Here is a 21,346-nt window from a genome sequence, read left to right on the forward strand (position 1 = left end):
ATACAATAGAGTGTGAGGCACTCAATACTCTGGTGGTGGGAGCCACAGAAGTACCTAGATAGATGAATATCAAGTTGAGACACTTCATCCATTATTGGTGCTTATTGGCCTGACAAAGGGCTGACACACTGGGCTGTGGTGGTGTTACACACATGCTAGTGAAATTAATGTTCTTCTGGCAGTGTTTGCTAGCGGTGTTTTGCATTTGCGTCAATACTTCTCTGCTCATGTCTATGCGAAGCTGAGAGGTATAATTCCCAGCACACGTGGACAGACCTGGACTAGCTCTGCTCAAGCTACAGTGTGAGCACAGGTGGTGGGTTTGGGCTAGCCCCCATCTTAGGCATGTATTCAGGCAGCCACACTGCTATTGTTAGCATCTCCCTCAAGCAGAGCTAGTGCAGGTACAACGACCCGCACAGGGAATTTGCACCTTCCAGCTGCTATGTACAAATACCCTCATTGGACAAGAACCACTAGTCCGTGCCCAGAGTCCAAGTGCCAATGCAAGTTTGCAGTTTGAGTTTCTCCTTACCCTCAAGGCTTTGCCCCAACTGTGTGTCTGCTCTCACTTCCTGCTGCTATTCCTCCTCCTTCCCATTCTAACCACCCTTTCCTATCCTACTCTTTGTACCTTCTGCCATGCGGCTCCCTGCTCTGGCTACGCCCTCCCTATGTGCCATGCAATCCGACCCCTCCATCCCCCCCCCCACTTGTTCCTGTTCTAGTCCCTTTGTGAAACGTGCTGCGGCTTCAGAGACCCTTGCATAACAGTGAGGGGAAAATGTTTGTAAAATTTCACACACCTGTTTTTGTCACTTTTGTTCCAGGACATTTCAAAACCCCAGAAACTTCATTTTTCACTAAATTCCCAGGAAATGACCAATTCTGCACTGGAAGCATGTGAAATTCCAACTGGTAATAGTTTTGGTTGTGAATGAAGGGATTTTTTTTGTCTCAAATGAGATCATTTTTAAAGACACTCACATCAAAGTGCAGAAATCATCCACTTTCTGCAGCTTTCAAATGTCACTTAGGATTTTTTTTTTAATTTTTTTTTTTTAACACTAGCTGGCAGTGAGCGCTTACCCTCTTGGGAAAGCAGGAGAATTGCACAAAGTCCTGCGTCTCATATGGCTGACTGTAACCAGATAGCAAAGTGATGTCAGTTCATAGCCGCTTGTTATCAAACACCTAATCCTGAAAGGTGCTGGCCAGAAAGACCAACAAATCACAAGCACAAGATGAGAGAATTTCTGGCTCAGACTTTCAGTAGCAACTAGTGATTTTGATTTGGTGTTTAAGGGGAACTGATTGTTCAGGGCTTGCCAAGAAACCTCCCTCTTAAAACTAGGCCCTTTGGAGTCCCCAGTCAACACTCTTCAAATAAATTAAGGCACCCAAAACTGCCACTCACTTCTGGAACGCTTGATCTCTGTGTCTCAGTCCCAGATCAGTGATCATTTAACTCCCCAAACCAAAACAACGGTCCTTTAGGACTCGCCTGCCAATTTCCAATAAGGAGTGAGTTGATGTTTGACTTCATCTGAGCTTTTGTAAACTGACCAAAATCTTCAAAGCAAAAAGGCTCTTGCTGCCTTCAGTCCACAGTTGCATTTTTCATTCTGCTCCTGTTGATGGCCTCTGGCAAATGACACCTTTTCTAACATTAAGCATCCCTCATGAACCGTTCCAAAGGCATGATGCTGGCTTCTGGATTCCTTTTTATTCCCCTCCCCGTTTTCATTACATAAAGCTGACAACTGCAGATTTGTCCTATGCCGACACTCAGCCAGTCAAATGAAGGAGTTCGTGTTCATCCCAGCTTGCTTCACTTTGCTGGTTCCTCCTCCAGCCCTAACTTTCTGCTCAAGTAACATGATACTGCTTGGCAGGGGCTGATAGAATCCCTGGCACATTGGAAAGCAGCTTAATGTAAAGTCTTCTTTAAAAAAAAAAAATCTCTTTCAAAGGCTGGTGGTGGTTCCTTACAAATTTTGAGTGCAGGGCTCCTTGCAAATGCTCCAGATGCAACTGCGAGCAGGAGGGCTACAAATACAGTCCAGAAATTGATTATTCCCCCCTCCTCTTTTTTAATTAAAGGCAGACATGGATCAAATGGAAGGACTTTCTGCAGACAGCAGCAAGGGCTTTTTCTCATCTGCAGAGGAGAAGTGTGGGAGATATAAATCCATTGTGGGATTTTTATGCATTTTATACATTTTCCCTCTGGTGGCTTTGCTGGCTACTCTGGAAGATCCAGTAGGAGCTGCAGCTCAGAAACCTCAGGTAGGGATGGGATCAAATTCTCAAATGCTTGGAATGGTATACAGAATATGGAGAGAGAGAGTGTGTGTGTGTGTGTGTGTGTGTGTGTGTGTGTGTGTGTACGTACTTGTAAACTCAAGGGGTGACCTAAGTCAGCTAGAAATTCCTTTATGGCTGGCTTGTCAACTCCAGTATCTGTTTGTTTGTATCTAGTGAGTCCATTTTTTGCAAAAGAATCTGAAAGAGAAATGAAGAACCTGAAGATTAGGGTCAGAGGCTGATTCCAGACTTCTGAGGATATGGCAAATGTTTTCTTTGCTGTATCCAACCAGTAAATTTTCTAAAACTTGGTGTTTCTGTCCCACAACGTGGCATGTGGAAAAACTCTTCAATTTGGGTCAGAGTAAATACCCTGAGAACCCAGCTCTCACAGCCCAGTGTGATGTGGCTCATACATATCCCAGCCTTGTAGCAGCTGAATCAGCAGAGCTCTTTACCGGGAACTTTGCAGACAGGGCTATTGTGAGATGAGAAAGTCCCCAAAGTAGGAGTTAGTGCTGGACCCACAGAACCCACTAGCTGCTGTCGTGATAGATTATTCTGATTCTAGGGGCATCCATTAGCAAGGTCTTCCGAAGCAAACTGGGATTCATGAGGAACAAAGGCAAAGATGAGGGTCTCCCAGGAGCAGATTTAATTTTGCTGCTTATGTCACATCATGAAAAGTGTTTCCTGTTTGCATGTATCATCATCTGGCAGTAGTGCTCCGATGCTGCTTTGCGGCTCTGAAACTGGTTCTAAGCTATCTAGCTGCACTAGAGTGTCACTAATGGAAATGGAAATCTAGGAATAGGACAGAGATAAACTGGAAAGAACTAAAGTCTGTGCAACTTGAAAAAGCAAATTAGTTTGGACAAATATGGATAAATAGTCTCTGCAATCATTGTAAGAGGGTGGGTGAGTGGGTAGTATGAAATAGGTGCATTGGCCAATACACCTTTTATCATCTTTGTGTATCTTGGACTCCATTATAATGAGTAAAGATCATCCTGAACCAAATGCCTGGATCTGAACACACTCAAAACTTATGGGGATTTGAAGGCTTAACCCAGGTGGGAATGGGCCCATCTGTATAATGGGCTGAACTGCAGCCCAGGTCAGAACATTTCCAACAGGTTTTAGTTACCTCCACTGGGCCTAATTCTCCCTTACTCTGTTACGAGGCCAGAGCTGGCGAGGACAAGATGGCTTTAAACCACCTTTTAAAACTCCTTTTATTCTGGGTTGGTGCCCAGCCCGACGCAAGTCAGAGCAGCTTCAGGGTTGCTTTAATATACACTGTGCTTCCCATGAGCCCTGAGAAATAGACAATAGCATTTTGTCCTCTGGCTGCACGTCCAGTTTGCTCTGACACGCAGAGACTGGGATGGAGTTCAGACACCAGCTCTACACCAACTGAGGTGGCCCCCTGTGCAGTGTATTCCCAGGGAGCTGTTTCTACCCATTTTTATGGTTGCCGTACATTGCCAGAGTGGCATAAAAGGGCTGTACTGTAGCTGAGAATGGGTACCACTAGGGCCAGTGGGATTGCTCCTGCCTTAAGAAAAGCAGCTAAGGGAAAACACAGACACGTAGGACTTCCTTAATTCTTTGCCATCTGTGACCTGCTTCGTAATCCTTGGATCAAAGGTGCTGCAGAAGAGCAAAAAATACCTGATTAGTTGTCATCCCCCAGTCCACCTGCTCTGGTGTCCCATGCCCAGCACTGACCAATCCCTGGGCACCAAGGCAACCTTGAAGTCCTTACATTTAAAGAATTCAGTTGTTTTCAGTTGCTCCCCTAAGAACAGGAATCCATGTCACAAAACTGGGTCAGACCCACAGCTGAGCTGGCATGAGACCTGTCTCCCCAGTGAAGACAAGTGGTGCTTCCAGGTTTAGAGTTAAACCAAAGGTTGGGACAAGGGGGAGAAGCCAGATAACCTATAGTTGGTGGACCCAGCTGATGGACACAGAAGAGACTCCGGTTCCCCGCTATGATGGAGTCTCTCCTCCTTTTGAGAAGCAGTGCTAGCTACGGGGGAGGCAGCACTGTCTGGTAATTAGAGCACGGGCTGGTAGTCGGCGTGCTTGGGTTCTAGCTTGCCACTGCCACTAACTTGTTGTGTGACCTTGGGGCTGTTGTTTCATGTCTCTGGGACTCAGCTGCTTCATGTGTAAAGTGAAGATAATTCTTGCCTTCTACACAGGCATTAATTAATTAAGGCATGTTTAAGAATTATTAGCCATATTGCTAATATATTGTATTGTTGTTTTGACATCCTGGGAGCAAAGACATGCCGTAAATATACAGTATATGAATCCTGAGCATAAGAGGCAGTGCTAGTAGAAGGTACCTTTCAGGGACCTGTGACACCTCATCCTTTCCCCCTCTTTTGGCAGAACTCAGAGCCAGGCTGGCCTCTAGCCTAATCCAATAAAGGTGGGGACAGCAGCAAACTAAAGGGATTACTTTTAAAGTGTCTCCGGTGCTCCCAGTTTACTTGAAGGGAGTTTCAGGTCCACAATCCAACTTCATAAAGAGCTCCCCTGGCCCAAACGTGAGCCTGTTTGACTCAATCACCCAGTGTTTCATCTCACAGTAGGATGATGCTAGAGAAAGTTGGCAAAATAAAATGAAGTGAGAACTTTCCAGGAACTGCTGCGATCCCTGTGGCCATAGACTCAGACTTTGACTCATTCTGGGCCACCCAGCACAAGTTAGGGCTGTACAGAGGCAGGTCTGTAACTTACACCACTGATGTAAGGTCCCTTAGAATCCGGAGCAGTGGAACTCTGCTCCCTTCCCTTCCTGCCTGTCACAAGAACTCCCCACAGCACACACCCTTACACCAGGGACTGGGGGTATATTTGGGGGAGCCACCGTTCCCAGTGGAGTTTCCTGATTAAGAAGAAATTCTCCACTGACTTTCTACTTCATAGTGGTGTTAGCAGACTAGAGAATCTGGACAATAGATGTCGGAGACAGAAATGGCTTATGAGCTCCCATCTAGTTCATCTCCTGCCAGGAGAGGACTCATCTCTATTGGCCATTCCTTGTGCTTTGCACCCTTTGCCTTCTTGCACAGCAACCTCTAGAGCATTCTGAGTAGTCTGTCAATGTAAATCTTGCTGTGTGTTTTCTGTGCTAACGGAGAGGAGACTCCTGCACAGGAATGGACTCCCTAAAACACATTCTCAGCCACAGGCACTGGGAAGGAGTTGGTGGGGGGAAGAGGAGGAGATTGGTTTTCACCAGATCTCCTCATGGGGGTTACAGTTTAGGAAGATTGCAGCATCATACAGTCAGTGCTTTGCAGCCCTACCAGCAGCATTACGGCTTTGGAAGGGACACCTAGGGGCCCACAAGTAGGTACCAACATACGAAAGTGCCCCTAAACAGGCAGGTTTAGGTACGCTGCTCGAGCTGCTCCAACTCCTTTAACCTCCTGTTTGTCTTTCAAGGAAGACGCTGTATTGCCTGGCCTTCGGGGGGTGATTGCCCCTGCCCTCCCACACCTACCCCATACACGGAGAAAACGATACACGCTCACACCAGGGCAGCTGAAATGGGACCACTTCAACCTGACATACAGGTATGAATACGTGTTAACTCTGTGCGTGCTGGGTCTGCAATGTTTGCTTTGTGCCTTCCTGCCTTTGACACTCATGTTTTCCTGCTGTGGATCCTTGTGCTAATTGAACTGCTTGTGAGCAGTGGACAGCTGGGAACAATTAGTCATCCGGACACACATTAGAGTTGGCTCCATTCATACAAATACTGCTAGGTCTCTCCCACGGTCTGTACAGATCATGCGCAGAGCATAACTTCTATAAGGAACTAATGCATTGTATGATGTTTGCTAACACCTGCAGAAACCTACAGGTTTCTACTGGATATGGTGCTGATCTGGGATGAATTCTGGGTTGACACACCTACCATTCCCTTAGACTCAGTTCTGTGGTCCGTTCACCCCTCCAAGGTAAATACATTTGGTCCCAGTTCACTGTGGGTGGGGTCAGCACTGGATGAACTGCTCTCCATGAAGTTGTTTGTAAAATTCTCATTGACTTCAACGGGAGCAGAGATAGTCCAGCACGAAAACCCTCTGTGTTCGTGGCAGAAGTGAAACTTTATCTTTTGGTTTAGATCCTAAAAACAAAGGGCTCATAGGAGGATGGGAGAATTACCTGGCACACACATACGGATGGAGGTTCACCTCAATCAATATCTGTGGCCAAATTTCATACCCACAAACGTGACCACCCGGAATGTCGCATGCCAGCAGGCTGCACTGCTCCGCTTCAGAAGTGGCTGTACTTTGGTGGTACTTTGTAGCTGTAAAGGGAGTGAAGATCTGTTTTGGAGGGGATGGAGCAATATACATGTACAATGACGGTATTTTCCTTTGTGAAATAAGCAGGCTGCTTCTGCCAATAGCTCAAAGACCAAGTATCTATAGAATCCAAAGATAAGGGACCTAATTCACCACTGGTATAAACCAGTGCAAGTCCTAGGACTTGGTGATGTTGCAGGGGAGAAAATGGCCTTGTGCTGCTGCACAATGTGTCATATAGACTCCAACAGGAGAGCACACCCCAAACTTGAGTCAAAACAATGCTCTCTAGAATGACACAATCCTAAATCTATAGGCCAGTGTGACGAAGTAGGAATGTTCTTAATGTTTCCTCTGAATATTGTGTGGGTGCCTCAGTTTCTGCCGACACTCTGTCTTCTGGCAACTAGTGGCCCGGGCCCTTTCCCCCTGCAAGGGGATGCTAAAGGTGTAGGAGAACAAAAAGGTCAGGTGATCTCCTGGCCCAGGAAAGGAACTCAGCAGAGAAGGAAGGGCTGGAGGGGGCTTCAGTTGGGAGCTATTTGGGGACAAGGAGTGAGTACAGACATGGGTGTCTGGCTCGCTGCCCCCCAGGATGGACCCAGCTGTGAGGGGTCCTGTTCTTTGTACCTACAAGCTCTGTTTTAGACCATGTTCCTGTCATCCAATATACCTCTGTTTTACTGGCTGGCTAAGAGTCACATCTGACTGTGAAGTGGGGGTGCAGGACCCTCTGGCTTCCCCAGGACCCCGCCTGGGCAGACTCGCTGTGGGAAGCACACAGAGGGGCAGAGGATGCTGAGTGTTCCAAGGTCAGACCCAGGAAGGTGGAAGCTGTGTGAGCTTCTTGCCCTGAAGACAGTCTGCTCCAAGAGAGAGGAGACTCCCCAAAGTTCTGACGAGCTTTGTGGGGAGCAGTTCCAGAGCATTGCCCAGGGACTCTGTGGCAGCCAGCTCCTGCCGGTGTGAGCTGGCATAGCTCCAAAGTCATGCAGAATGACACCACCCAAGGATCTAGCCCTTTCTTATTACTTTCTGGCCACACTGCAATAACTGTAATTGTGAATCGTTCAGCCCTTAAGCAAAACACTGCCTGAAATCACCAGTGGATGAATAGCTTCTGGCCTGCCAATGCTGTGCCCGTCAGAGAGGCAGGCCAAGCATGATGGACAATGGCCTCCATGTCCTGACAGATGCTTTGCCTCTTTGGGACGCTGAGGAGCAGTAAAAAGATGTGCTGCATGGCGGGGGCCTGTTAGCAGGTGTGTAGACACAGTGAGCGCAGTGCAGTGAGTGTGCCTGGGGAATCCCTCCAGAGCCAGCTGAGGCCCGGCAGTGTGACCATGCCGTTCTGGTGAACCTCAGGCAGCAGGCCAGGGGTCCGGATGTGGTTTGTACCTCAGCCTTGGCAGGAGTCCTCAGGTCTTGCTGAAGAAAGGCCCCTTGTTAAATCCTTGCTGAGAGGGGAGGGCGCCCTTCTGGAAACTCCTGAGACAGTTAAAAGTGTATTCAGTGTAATATGTGGTGACAACCATCCCTTTATAAATCACCCCCCATCTGGCCAGTCCTTTACAGCAAGCCTTCTCTGAAGTGATTTTCCAAGGCAGCAGCTGCTAAGCAGACCCAAGACTAACCAGATTAGCCTTGGAGATCTGAAAGTGGCCTCTGGCAGCAGGGAATGCCTGTTGCAGCCTCCGCTCTGCATTAGGAGGAGGGTTGTTTTGGGGCAGGGAGGGTCTTGTTCCAGCTGGGAGGCTTCCCAGACCAGGACTGAAATGGATGGGAAAGTCTCTAAACCAACAAAGAAGAAAGGAAGGAGGATCCAGTTATATTTGCATTGAGTTTGCTATAGGCAGTGGAGAAGAGGGGGGTTCTAGCTGCCTGTAGCTCTCACCTACACAGGAATGGGAGTTCCTGAGGCACTTAGAAAGGGATTGAGTGGGCATTTCAGTGTAAGCAGCTGGCACAGACTGACACTCCCTGCTCAGTCTAGCAGTGCCACTGCCTGGATTCCCTGGGTAGCAGTTCCATCTCACTCCTTCAGCCACACAGATGTCTCATTGCAACTTGTCCCATTCCCCTTCTCCCCAGCACGCACTGAACCATCCCAGTCAGCACTAGGTCAAATCCCCCTAGCAGCCATTGTGGGGTCCTTTTCCTCACAGCCTGGCTCTTGGGGTCATAGACTGTCCCAGGTGCACATTATCATTGTCACAGTGTCCAGTCAGTGGTGGTGAGCTGCTGGCCAGTGGAACAGTCCTTCCAAATGGACAGCAGAGGTCTGCCCACCACCAGCCCAGACAAATAACCAGGGATGCTGCAGAACAGCACAAAGGCCCCTGCTCCGTTCAGCCCCTGAGCAGAGCAGTGAAAAGCCAGAGCCTACTGTAGCATGGGCAAGAATTAACAGCTATTAACTTGTTGCCTCCACGTTGCCCACGAGCATTGTGGTATCTCCTCATTGCACAGATTAAAGAGTTTATCACCCTAATTAAATTATCTGCTATTCTGCAAATAGGGCCTGCTCTGAACCCATAAAGTCAATGGAAAGGTTCTCACGGATTGCAATGGGCTTTGGACTAGACCCATAGTCTAGTGCAGTGAAACTCTTTAAGATGGGAACCTTTCCAGGTGAGCAGTACTGGAACCTTCAGTTGATGCAGAAGGATAGTCTGGGATCTGTCTAAAGCCAGTCTGTGTCTCCCCGCAGAATCGTGTCCTTCCCGAGAAACCTCATTAATGAGAGTGTCACCCGGAAGGGGTTGGCAGCTGCTTTCCGAATGTGGAGCAACGTTTCACCATTCAACTTCAAGGAGGTGCCACCCAACTCGGCTAGTGACCTGAAAATAGGTAGGTCTGCAAAGACCCTGGGGACCTGCACTAGAGAGAGAGTGGGCTCTGGCACTAGGGGATGTTCTGTGGAGCATTTAGTTGCAGAACTTTTCAGGTGAGACCCAGGAATCCTGCAACTGGAATGCTCCTCCCCACAGCACAGGCTGGGCCACACCCTCTGGCTGGTATTGGTGATGCAGCCCCAGACCTTTGATGCACCTGCTTTCCCTCTGGGAGGAATCTAATTCAGTGTATTCAGCAAGGGAAGAGGCTATAGTATTTATCACTACCCTAGTGCCTGCTATCCAGGGAGCTCAGAGAGTGAAATCTCCCAACACCCCCATGAAGCAGGATTATCCCCGTTTCACAGCTGCGGAAACTGAAGTGCAGAGAAGTAAAGTGACTCACCCAATGTCACAGTAAGTCTGTGGTGGAGTCCAGAATAGAGCACAGTTCTCCTGGATCCTAGTCTGGTGCGCTGACTGGTAGCCATGATGCCTCCTGGTATTTTATTTATAGAGAAATCCTAGTGGCACTCCACATGCCCTAGACAGAAGAACACCTCAGCAGTACTCTCCCTACAGTGCAGCCAGCTGCTTCTTCCTCATGCAGAGCAAGATCTACCTGTATATTTATATCACACTCGTCCCTATGGTATCTGAGCTGTTCTCTCAGGTACAAACACACTAACTAACTGAAGAGGAAGTTCAATACAGTTTCTCCTTCTCTGGGCTAGCAGTGGTGCCTAGTGGATAGAACACTGGACTGGGACTCAGGTGACCTGGGCTCTATTCTCAGCTTTCCCACTGGCCTGCTGGTGCCCTGGGATAAGTCACTTCACTTCTCTGTGCCCCAGATATGCCATCTGTAAAATGGGGATAATGCCTCCTTTGTAAAGTGAGATCTCCAGATGAAAAGTACTGCACAAGATCTAACTATTATTATTCTCTCTCCCCACCCTGCTAGCTCTCCTTGTACTCCAGACCATTCTTTAAATCCTATTAGTTATTCCTTAATTTTGGTTCCTTTCTCACCATCCATGGTACAATCCCTTGCAAGACCAGGCCTCAGCTTCAAGCTCAAGGATTCCGTTCCCCCTTCCTTGTTTATCTCCACAGATCTTACTGAGCCATTTCCCTGTGTCCCTTCTCAGCTGCTATGCAGGTTCACTGGGTGCCTCTCTGAAGCTCTCAGCCCTGGGCAATCACAATGCAGTTTTTAATCCTGGATCATCTGGTTAGTTTCACATTCTAGATGTAAATTCCTTTCGGATTTATAGCCTATGAGACATGATCATTCTTTCCTGTGCAGACTGTGTCTTCAGGATTTCCAGTGAAGTTTCCATTGTTTCACAACATATTTCTTGCTCTGCTATTGCGTGACATCACCTGAGAGCAGATGATCCACCTCCCGGGGGCCTTGCCTAACAGAGAGCGAAATGCTGCCACGTAGGAGCACCACAGAGCCCCATTCCATTAAGGACTGCATGACATGTAACTAGAGCGCAGGCCTGAGAGCCAGGTTCTGCATGGTGGCCTGGTGCAAGTCACTTAACCTCAATATGTCTCTGTTAAATCCAGATTTAAAAGGGGATAACACTTATCTGCCTCCAGAGGCATTTGTAAAGAGCTTTGGATGGACATTTGTTGCAGGCAAGTGGTTATAACTAAATAAACCTTTATAAGAAGTAGCAGCTCAGCAAAGGAGTTTTTATGGCATGAGCACTACTGTAAAGACTTGGTCCCAGCCTGAGGACCTTTGTATCACTTTAGACGATAATACCTCGCCCTTCTATTGTGTATTTCATCTATAGAATTGGACCTGGTTTGTATTATTCAACCCTCATTTCTAACTATTGTGATGGGGCAAGGCCAGATGGCTACAGTAAAGTACTGAGAAACAGGTATGTTAGCTCCAGGCTAAAGATGTCCCTAGTACCCTGGTAACCAAATGGCAGTTGCTCCAGGTTAATCATGGCCCCTGGGGCCAATTAAGATCTTTCTAGAAGGCAGTGGAGATAGCTACTTTAATTAGAACACCTGCAGCCAATCAAGGCAGGCTAATCAGGGCACCTGGGTTTAAAAAACAGCTCACTCCAGACAGGCAGGGAGGAGCCGTGTGTGTGAGGAGCCGGGAGCAAGAAGCTGAGTGAGAGAGAGTGTACTGCTGGAGGATTGAGGAGGACAAGCATTATCAGACACCAGGAGGAAGGTCCTGTGGTGAGGATAAAGAAGGTGTTTGGAGGAGGCCATGGGGAAATAGCCCAGGGAGTTGTAGCTGTCATGCAGCTGTTACAGGAAGCATAATAGACAGCTGCAATCCACAGGGCCCTGGGCTGGAACCTGGAGTAGAGGGTGGGTCTGGGTCCCCCTCCCAACTCCTGATCAGACACAGGAGGAGCTGACCCAGACAGTGGGTTCCACGAGAGGGGAAGATCACTGAGGTGAGCAAATCCGCCAATAAGCGCAGGACCCACAAAGGTAGAGGAGGAACTTTGTCACACTATCTCTTTAAGTTTGATTTTCCTTCTGTGCATCTGTGGGATGGAAAACTTACATGTTTCAGAATATGTCCCCGCGACACTCTCCTCTTTGTTCAGTCCATGCATGTGTGAAGTATACTGACTTGTCTCACTTTATGTGTTCTCCTTCACAGGCTTCTACTCCATAAACCATACTGATTGCCTCGAGTCACTCATCCATCATTGTTTTGATGGGACAACAGGGGAGCTTGCCCATGCTTTCTTCCCAAAAAATGGGGAAATCCATTTTGATGACCATGAATATTGGATATTGGGAAATACGCGGTTCAGCTGGAAAAAGGGTACGTAACTTGTCTCTGAGGAGAACTACTTCTCCCAAGGGATTGATTACATTTTTCCACAATGATGATGCTCACTCTTTAAAATCCTGAAAGGTTCACAAGATACACATGCCAATGGAGTAGATTGTTAGGGACAGACCCATGTGCAAAGTCTGGTTCCAGACTGAAATATCCCCAGCACTCAGAGGGATTTTGAACCTCTTTAGTTGTTATGGAGGCACAGTATCAGTGTCATAAATAAGTCTGCAGGTGTCATTATTTTCTAGATAGATATTACCTTTGATGGACCAACGTGGCACATGCTACTGACTTATAAAGGGTGTTTCACCCCATCAGTTCAAGCCTTCAGATGTTTCCAACCATGATCCATTTTCCTCTGTGTGGAAGGGGGTGATGAACCTGTGGCTAGATAGATTGTTTTGATATCCATCCTCTCTGCAGGAGAGGCTTTACTGACTTCATGAGGCTGTGATGGAATGGAATTTATAACTTTATCAGGGGTTTACTGCTTTAGAGGCCAATATCCACCCACCTCCAGCAGCCCGAGTAAAACTCTTTGTGTAAGGTGAGCAAGATTTGCCTTAGGTTAGGGTTCTCAAACTGGGAGTCGTGACCCCTCAGGGGGTCATGAGATTATTACATGGGAGATCGGGAGCTGTCAGCCTCCACCATTTTTAAATACGTTAAAAAGTGTTTTTAATTGATAAGGAGAGGTTGCACTCAGAGGCTTGCTGTGTGACAGGGGTCACCAGTACAGAAGTTTGAGAACCCCTGCCTTAGGTCTTTTATTTAGGTGCAGATTTTCTCACTGTTTAACGGATACTGGGAGAGTCAAAAGGAAAGTTTGGTGTGATTCTTTGTGGCTCTTGGTACTGCTGTTGTGACTGAACTCCCGCCATGGAATATTCCCCTTTTGGTGGCAGTTCCAGCACTTTCTGAGTAATTCAGTGGGCTCCAACCACATTGTAAATAATCAGGACTTGCTTCAGTCCAAGCAGCTGTGCTATCTCTGGGGAGGGCCATGTTACGTTTGATTTCTTGGCAGGGTGGTTCACATTTTTGTTGTCCTTGGTAACCAGCTTTCCTGCGTACATGGTAATTTTCATGCTTGTGGCTACCTAAAGATATCCTGGTTACTTTAGACTTTTTTTTTTTTTTTTAAAGTAACATTAAATTACAAGCAGATGGTCCCTGACCAATCAGCAAACTCATTTCATAAGGCAAATGTTATATTTCTTTGAAGTTAAGTTTTTCATTTGTTACCAAAAAAGCAGGGTAGGAGAAGCTTTAGAAATGTATCCTGTGTTCCTGTTTTTTATCATTTTAGCAGAGGGTCTTTTATCTCTTTTGTGCGTGCATGAGAACACGTTCTGTAAGTGAATGTAATATTACATATATTATGTATACAACATCTGTGCACGTGTATGTATGCTACGCTGTGACTGGTGATTTTGGATTTCCAACTTGAGACATCTTAGAGGGACTTGACTTTTCAGAGAGCAATGCTCTATTTTTCCTGAAAATCAGGCTCATTATAGTACTTCAAATTAGGCACCCAAAATCTCTAGTTGCTTTAAAAAATATTGACATTTTATTTACACACACACACACACACACACACACACACTTTTCAATTAACAAAAAAGATCATAACATGACCAAACAGTTGACATGTAAGTGAAAGGTTGCGAACACCAAGAATAGAGAGGAATTACTTATGGCTTATCTATATGGGGCCACTTGGGGAAGAGGGTACATCTGCACTACAGAGACTATACTGGCATAGCCCCATACTGTAAACACTGACAGAAGGGGGTTTTCTGTCCGTGTAGGAACACGATGTTCCTGAACAAAAAGCTGAACTTTTAAGTCAACATAGTTACAAGGCATATGGAAGAATTCAGAGCCCTGACCAAGGTAGCTGCGCCAGTGTAGCTGCATCTACACTGGGGGTTCTTTGATGGAAGAACACTTCTTTCAACGTAGCTACTGTCGATCAGTGTGGGCTGTGTCTACAGTATCGGGTTATGCAAGCATAGCTATGGTTGATAATCTCCATAGTGTAGACGTACTCAATGTCAGCTGTGTCGACGAAAGCCTTATTCCATTGTCATTGCTGTGTGGCTTTTTCACACCCCTGACCAATGTAGCTATGCCAATATAACTCTACAGTAGGGGTCGGCAACCTTTCAGAAGTGGTGTGCTGAGTCTTCATTTATTCACTCTGATTTAAGGTTTCACATGCCAATGATACATTTTAACGTTTTTAGAAGGTCTCTTTCTATAAGTCTATAATATATAACAAAACTATTGGTGTATGTAAATAAGGTTTTTAAATGTTTAAGAAGCTTCATTTAAAATTAAATTAAAATGCAGAGCCCCTCCGACCGGTGGCCAGAACCCAGGCAGTGTGAGTGCCACTGAAAATCAGCTCGTGTGCCGTAAGTTGCCTACTCCTGCTCTACAGGGTAGACAAGGCCTTAATTAGCATTAGCTTCTCAAGTGGATTAGTTAAACCACATTAAAACCCCATATGTATGCTCTCATTCAGAATTAGTGACCTTGGTTTGGTTTGGTTTAGTTCACTTTGAAATTAAGGCCACTTTAATTCTGAATGTGTGTCCACACAGATTTGATATGATTTAACTAATCCACTTTAAATTTACAGTGTTTTAGTTAACTCAGATCAATTTTTCCCAGTGTAGACGAGCCCTTAGTGTAGTACAGCTAGAAGTAATGGGATACAATTAAGAGAGGGAAAATACCCTGCTGGTAAGAGTTACTGGGCTAGAATAATCACCCATGGGAAGTGGTGAAAGCACTTGCAACATGTTTTATAGTTAAACTGGATAAAGCCCTAGAAATAGTTCTGCAGTGATGGGGAGAAAAGACAAGGGATGGCTTGCACAGCTGTGCACAAGGCCAGCCCAGGCCTTTACACCAGCTAATTCCCACTTACGCCTACAGCTGCTACACAACATCAGAGTGCTTAGCCAGTGTGAAATGGAAGGGTCTGGCTGAAAATTGGGCAGTTTTGGACCACTTTTGAAGGTGGAAGTCAGACTGAATGCAGCAGCAGTATGAGATTCTCCTAACTCCCTGCCAATATCTGCTCTGTTCTGTTCTGGAGAGGGGGATATACCTATCTCATAGAACTGGAAGGGACCCCAAAAGGTCATCAAGTCCAGTCCTCTGCCTTCACTAGCAGGGCCAAGTACTGATTTTGCCCTAGATCCCTAAGTGGCTTAATGACTGAACTCACAACCCTGGGTTTAGCAGGCCCATGCTCAAACCACTGAGCTATCCCTCCCCCTAGAGAGTTCAGTATCTGCGGTCAGCCTGGGTAATAATTTTTTATCTGTGGACACTTGTCCAGTGGCTTACAGCTCATTAGTCACTGTGCACCTGAATTGTTGCCTTCAATGAAAAGATTCTATATCCTACTGCTAAAGTAAGGTGGGAATTAAATGATGTATAGAGTCTGGTGCTGGCCCTCCGCACTGGGGTGAATTTCACCCCTAATCCTTTTTCCTGCCCCTGCAGAATTATTTCAAGCGCTCTCTTATTCTTACATCTTCAGGACACGGATTTTTGGGGATTTTATTTTGGACTTCTTATTTTAACCTGTTGCAAAGTCTCTCACATGCTTACAGAGCTATAGAAACAACAAACCAAATAAACAGTTCACACAACAAGGTTATGAAACCAGCTGGGGGAGAGAATTTCAATGATAATCCAGAATTACTTGTAAGAACATTTTAAAGCACAAGGAAATAAAAACTAGAGCAAAACCCCAGACAAACCTTCCAGGGACGAAGGTGGTTTGTATGGCATTTAAAGCAGGAATGTCAACGTATATTCACAGAGAGATGGAGCGGGCGTGGTCATGTTACAAGATTCTCTAACATATTTGTACTGGGGGGAGGAACAAAAACCCACACAAACCCTGAGCTGCAGATTAAATGCATTCCATGGCAGTGACCTGGTGATGATAAAAATCAGATGTCCATATTTTATGGGTATTGTCTGCTAGCTACCAAACCATATACTTATCAATGAGTTACCTGTTTGTTGTTTTTGCTGCTGGTACACCATTAACAGCGTTTTGGTTTGCAGTAGTTACAGTGGGTGAGTGGGTCATTCCCCCTCTGCCCCCCAAGAAGGTGGCAGAGTCCAGAAAGATATCAGCACAAACCATGAAGCTCCCTAAAAGCTATTTAGAGGAAAGGAGATATCGCAGTAAATTTCTTAGCCATGTCAGGAATGATAGGTACCAAGGGAGGAACAGGGTACATCTGTCAAGGATTCAGAGCATGAGGAGAACTGACGAGCTAAAGTTCCTAGCTGAGGACAAGAGCTGTGTGTGTCACAATTCAGTTAAAATCTTCATTCCAAAATCTCATAGGGTACAAAGGATGGTTCTGTGGCTAAGGCCTGGGACAGGAAGCAAGGAGACCTGAATATTATTCCTGGCTCTGCCATAAACACCCTAGACCTGATTTTCCACTCTCACGGGTCTGACAGCAATGTAACTCCATTGATTTCAGTAGAGACGCTTCTGATTTGCAGTGGTTTGAATGAGAGGAGATCCAGTCCCTGTAACTGCTTGTCTGCAAAACAGTGATGACAATACTGATGATGCTTCAAGTCTGACTTCACTAATGTTTGTAAAGCACATGGTGCTCCTCAAACACACAATTCTTCAGAATGGCTGAACTATCTGGGTGCACAGATGCAAATTAACATCACAATAGACAGGGATGAAAGATTCTCTCACCCACCATCCAAAGGTGCCTTGAGAAACAGCCAACAAACAAAGGTAAACAAGCATTTCCAGAGACTCCCATTTAATGCATTAAGCAAATTTGCAAGATGCCATCTTTCTCTGAGAGCTGCTCTAGTTCAACCACAAATTGACTTGATGCAGAAATTGTTGGGTGAGATTCTCTGGCCTGTCTTACGGGTAAATGATTATAATCATCCTTCTGGTAAAATCTATCGGTCCCTTCTACTAACAGTCTCCAAGTTACTACCAAGAAGTTGCAGTTCAATTCTACACCTTAAGGGGATGCTAAGGTCAGTACAACAAAAATGTAACCTGCCTTGTAGGAGTTTTATCCCTAGATGTATGGAGAACAATCAAAACAGTGTGCTTTATACATGGGTAAATGGCTAATGGTTTAATCCCTAGTTAAAGCATGATGCTGTGGGAATAACATGGGAGAATGTTGCCAGGAACACATCGGCCTGGTCATTCTGGGGTTTTGTCCTGATTTCAGCCACAAATGTAGCAGCTCTAATGTAAACTGTTTGCACAGTGCATGAAACCAGGGTAAGAGCTGCTGGTGCAAATATCCACTGCTGATGCACCGGAGATGGAACTGGGGCAAATCCGCAGGGTAGATAAAACAATTGCTAACTGTCAGAACAAAATCTGAAATGGTGTCCTGAGCTGAATCCATTGTTGCACTTTAAGGTTACTGAACAGAACCATGCTGTGTAACTTCTGCTGCTGTTCTTTTCCTCTCTCAGGTGTTTGGCTTACAGACCTGGTACACGTAGCAGCTCATGAAATTGGACATGCCCTGGGACTCATGCACTCCCTGAACTCTAATGCCTTGATGCACATCAATGCCACTTTAACTGGGAAAAAGACCATCTCCCAGGATGACATCTGGGGGATTCACAGGCTCTATGGTGAGAGGAGAGGAAAGGGTTTGTTTCTTGTAGCTGTTAGTGTAAAGAATACCAGACTAAAGGCCTGCTCCTGAGCAGCACTGATTTCCTGACACCTATCATGGCTTCAAGTGCAGAGCACCCAGCAACTCCCATTGACCAGACTGGGCTCTGATTTCACAAGCAAAGAGTTTTTGGCAGCAAGTTGACTACTTATGCTACCCCAACAGGTCAGAGGGAGTCTAGGCAAGGCAGAAGTGAGCATGTCCTGAAATGTGTTAGTAAATTTCATGCTGAAGCTAATGGGAGTGGGTAGAGGAAATGTTCCACTCCCCTCACATCTGCAAAAATACTGTGCTTATGATGGGTAGGAGATTGACAGGCCTGAAACCTAAAGCCTTGTTCCTTCAATGTATGGATCAGGAGCTGTGGTTTGCACTGCCACTTGCACATTTGCTAAATTTAGAGCTTCGCAGAGGGGAAGGCAGAAAATGAGACTAAGGCATATTTACAGAGTGGGAAGGCAATATGAACAGAGCAAGACCTACCCACAAACCAAACTGGGGTGCAGGAGGAGAGCTAGCTTAACTTAGGCACCAGTATTTATCAAGACAATGCTCAAAATGAGATTGCACTGCACAGCTGTCTGTGCCAGACTGGCACGTTCTCTACTGACATTAAGGAGCAGTGAGCCAAAGCTGGTGTCACAGCTCCATTGAAGTCAGACTTTCAGCTGGGGCAAATTCACAGTTCCACTGACAGTCCAGCCTAGTTCATTCACTCCATGTTGGTTGTTAATTAATGTAAATACAGGAAAGCACATACTTCCGATGTTATTTTAGGCTGATTCCCACCCCTGGCAAATCAAACTTGCGCGATGTGAGCCAGAGTCATTTTATTGCACATCACTTTCTTTCACATTCAGAACTGGCACTTGTCCTTTTAATACTTTGTCTCCTTTCATTTCAGGCTGCACAGACAGACTATTTGTATGTCCATTGTGGGCTCGGAAAGGTTTCTGTGAGACTCGTAGGAAGTGGATGAAAAAGCACTGTCCGTCCAGCTGTGACTTCTGCTACGGTATCGGCTCCTCTTCTGGGGTTAAGGGTTGATAGAGAGACAATGTTAAATTGTGTGATCTATCTGAATGTTAGTGACAAATGACAAGACTTCCGGACCAAAGAATTCAGCAATGAGTGATGCCCTTAACACCCTTGCTTTGCCTACTGCATTTCAGCCACAGGATGTGGACATTAAGACACCAGGGCATGTTTTCTAGAGTATGGGAAAGCCTGCTGTCCTGGTCAGTGTTCCTCCTCTCTGATCTAATATTCTGATGCCCTGAGAGGCTGTGAAAATATAAATGTTTCATGTGCCTTGTACTGCTTCCCTCCCCTCTGGATTTTGCCCTCAGGAGCTGAGGTATTTGGTGGCATAACTTACATGACAATGTGGTAGGAGGTGGAAAGTTGTGAGCTATAGCTGGTTGGTCTAACTTATACTGTCTGCATCAGCTCTGCTCTGCAGCTCTATATCTAACCCATCCCTTTGGAAATCTGTAGGCTGGTGGTTGCTTTGTTAAACAAATATCAGTCTCTCTCAGATAAGATGGGGGAATAGAGAGGAAAAAGCAGGTCATTGGAGTTAATGCTGGACTTGCATATTGGGTGTCAATCATGCTTGCTACAATGCCAGTGCAGTGGGAACATATTTGTGAGACTGGACTAAAGGAAAGAGGGCACATGGGTTGTGTACTTCTGTTCACACTAATGTGTCTTAGAACAGCATTTCAATGGCAGTGCTTGTATTTTATGTAAACTGTTTCTCTGTAAAGATTCTCATGTGAATCCAGGACCTAGGATTTTAAATCTTCCTCTTCTCCTCTGGCGCCTCCTCCCTCACTCTAATCATCATGAGACTTGCACTAAAATTACAAGTGTTGGCAAGGCTGTGCTGATAGAAAGAAGCCTGCCATTGTCATCTTGTGCCATGTAAATGCACTGAGAGGATGTTAGTCTTTCCAATACTTGCTTATTTAGGAGGAAGCTCTGAAGAACTACTATACAGAAAAGGAAATCTGAGAGGCAGTGTGGTTCCTCAGAAATACTGTTATCTTTATCCCATTGCAAAGCATTGCTGAACTGACTTAACTATTTTTTTCCCCTCCTTCTGCTGGACAGAATTCCCTTTTCCAACTGTAGCGCCAACTCCTCCTCCACTCAGGATGAAAACCAAGATCGTTCCTGAAGGCAGAAATGTCACCTTTCGCTGTGGACAGAAGATTATTCATAAAAAAGGCAAAGTTTAGTAAGTGCTCTTCCCCTGTTCCAGTCATTTGGGACACAGCATTTTACAGACAAAACAATATCAGACATCTAGAAATAATGTTCTGAGATGAGTTTTTTCTTTGAATAAGAAGTGATTTCACTGGAACAAACAGTGTTCAGAACACTTGTCCTTATAGAAGTGACATTACAAAGTAGCAATTTACTCTGAGACCCATGGACTTAAGGCTTCTCTTTATAGCCATTAAAACTACAATGTATCATTTTATTATTAGTATTGCAGTAGTGTTTAGGAGCCCGTCATAGAGTGAGATGCTGCTATGCAGAACAAAAACACAATCCCTCACAATTTAAGTATAAGACATGAGAAAACAAGTGGAGACAAACAGATGGGAGAGCACAAGAAACAATGTAAAATTTAACCCCCAGGGAATGCTAGATCCCCTCCCCCTGGAATGCTTTACTGCTGATTATGAGAATGCAACACTTAATGTTGCACAGGGGTATTGTTGGTTTTAATTATCCCAGAGTCTGACACTATCAGATAAATAGTAGTAACAAGTCTCTCTCTCACCCCTAGGGAAAGTTTCTGGTCTATGTTATACTAGAGGTTACAGTAGATCATCATCATGGTCTGTTCTGGCCTTAAATTGATGAATCTATAAAATTAATACTTCTCTCAACATACAAACCAACAAAGACGAAGGGAAAAAATCTTTTTTTTTTTCAGCTTGGGTACAATGTGTATGACAGGGCTGTGTCTAGTCATTTTCACTGTCTCCTTTGTTTGGCTGGATCTTTCACTTGACAGCTAGAGTGTGAGAATTTTTTTTTAAACATGGTAAAATCACAAATACTGCCAGGACTCAAACAGGGTCCTACTTATAAAACTAACTAGGGCTAAAATTTTCAAATGTATTTAAAGATGCAGATAGGCACTAAGCAGTTTAGATGCCTAAATTCCACTCATTTCAATGGGAATCAGGTAACTAACCTGCTTAGATGCTTTTGAAAATCTGGCCTTAAGTGCCTTATCACTGGCACCTAATTCCTAGTGATAGTTAGGCATGTCTGAAACTGCCACTA

At 45.5% G+C, this 21,346-nt stretch overlaps 2 protein-coding genes across 17 annotated transcripts in view; one reads left to right on the forward strand and one right to left on the reverse strand.

The window, feature by feature from the left end:
* MMP23B (matrix metallopeptidase 23B) overlaps positions 1-21,346 on the forward strand; it is a 31,429-nt gene that overhangs the window by 8,372 nt on the left and 1,711 nt on the right. Inside the window, exons 4-10 of one of the 2 annotated variants that reach the window (XM_030537185.1) lie at positions 2,104-2,289; positions 5,773-5,903; positions 9,355-9,494; positions 12,132-12,299; positions 17,832-17,996; positions 18,945-19,055; positions 20,156-20,282. In XM_030537185.1, the coding sequence (XP_030393045.1) occupies positions 2,110-2,289; positions 5,773-5,903; positions 9,355-9,494; positions 12,132-12,299; positions 17,832-17,996; positions 18,945-19,055; positions 20,156-20,282 (1,022 nt within the window). In that variant the 5' untranslated portion in view covers positions 2,104-2,109. Of the gene's footprint in view, positions 1-1,344; positions 2,290-5,772; positions 5,904-9,354; positions 9,495-12,131; positions 12,300-17,831; positions 17,997-18,944; positions 19,056-20,155; positions 20,283-21,346 lie in introns of those variants that run through there. The other variant, XM_030537184.1, reaches the window with a different exon arrangement.
* Positions 18,856-21,346, reverse strand: part of LOC115636742 (cyclin-dependent kinase 11B) — a 35,847-nt gene continuing 33,356 nt past the window's right edge. For all 15 annotated transcript variants that reach the window (XM_030537183.1, XM_030537181.1, XM_030537180.1 and 12 more), the window contains 2 exons: positions 20,127-20,243; positions 18,856-19,070 (listed from right to left, as the gene is read on the reverse strand). The gene's annotated coding sequence lies outside the window, so the exon portion shown is untranslated. The remainder of the gene's footprint in view (positions 19,071-20,126; positions 20,244-21,346) is intronic.

Source organism: Gopherus evgoodei, chromosome 18 (genome assembly GCF_007399415.2).
Source record: "Gopherus evgoodei ecotype Sinaloan lineage chromosome 18, rGopEvg1_v1.p, whole genome shotgun sequence".
NCBI classification, from domain to species: domain Eukaryota; kingdom Metazoa; phylum Chordata; order Testudines; family Testudinidae; genus Gopherus; species Gopherus evgoodei.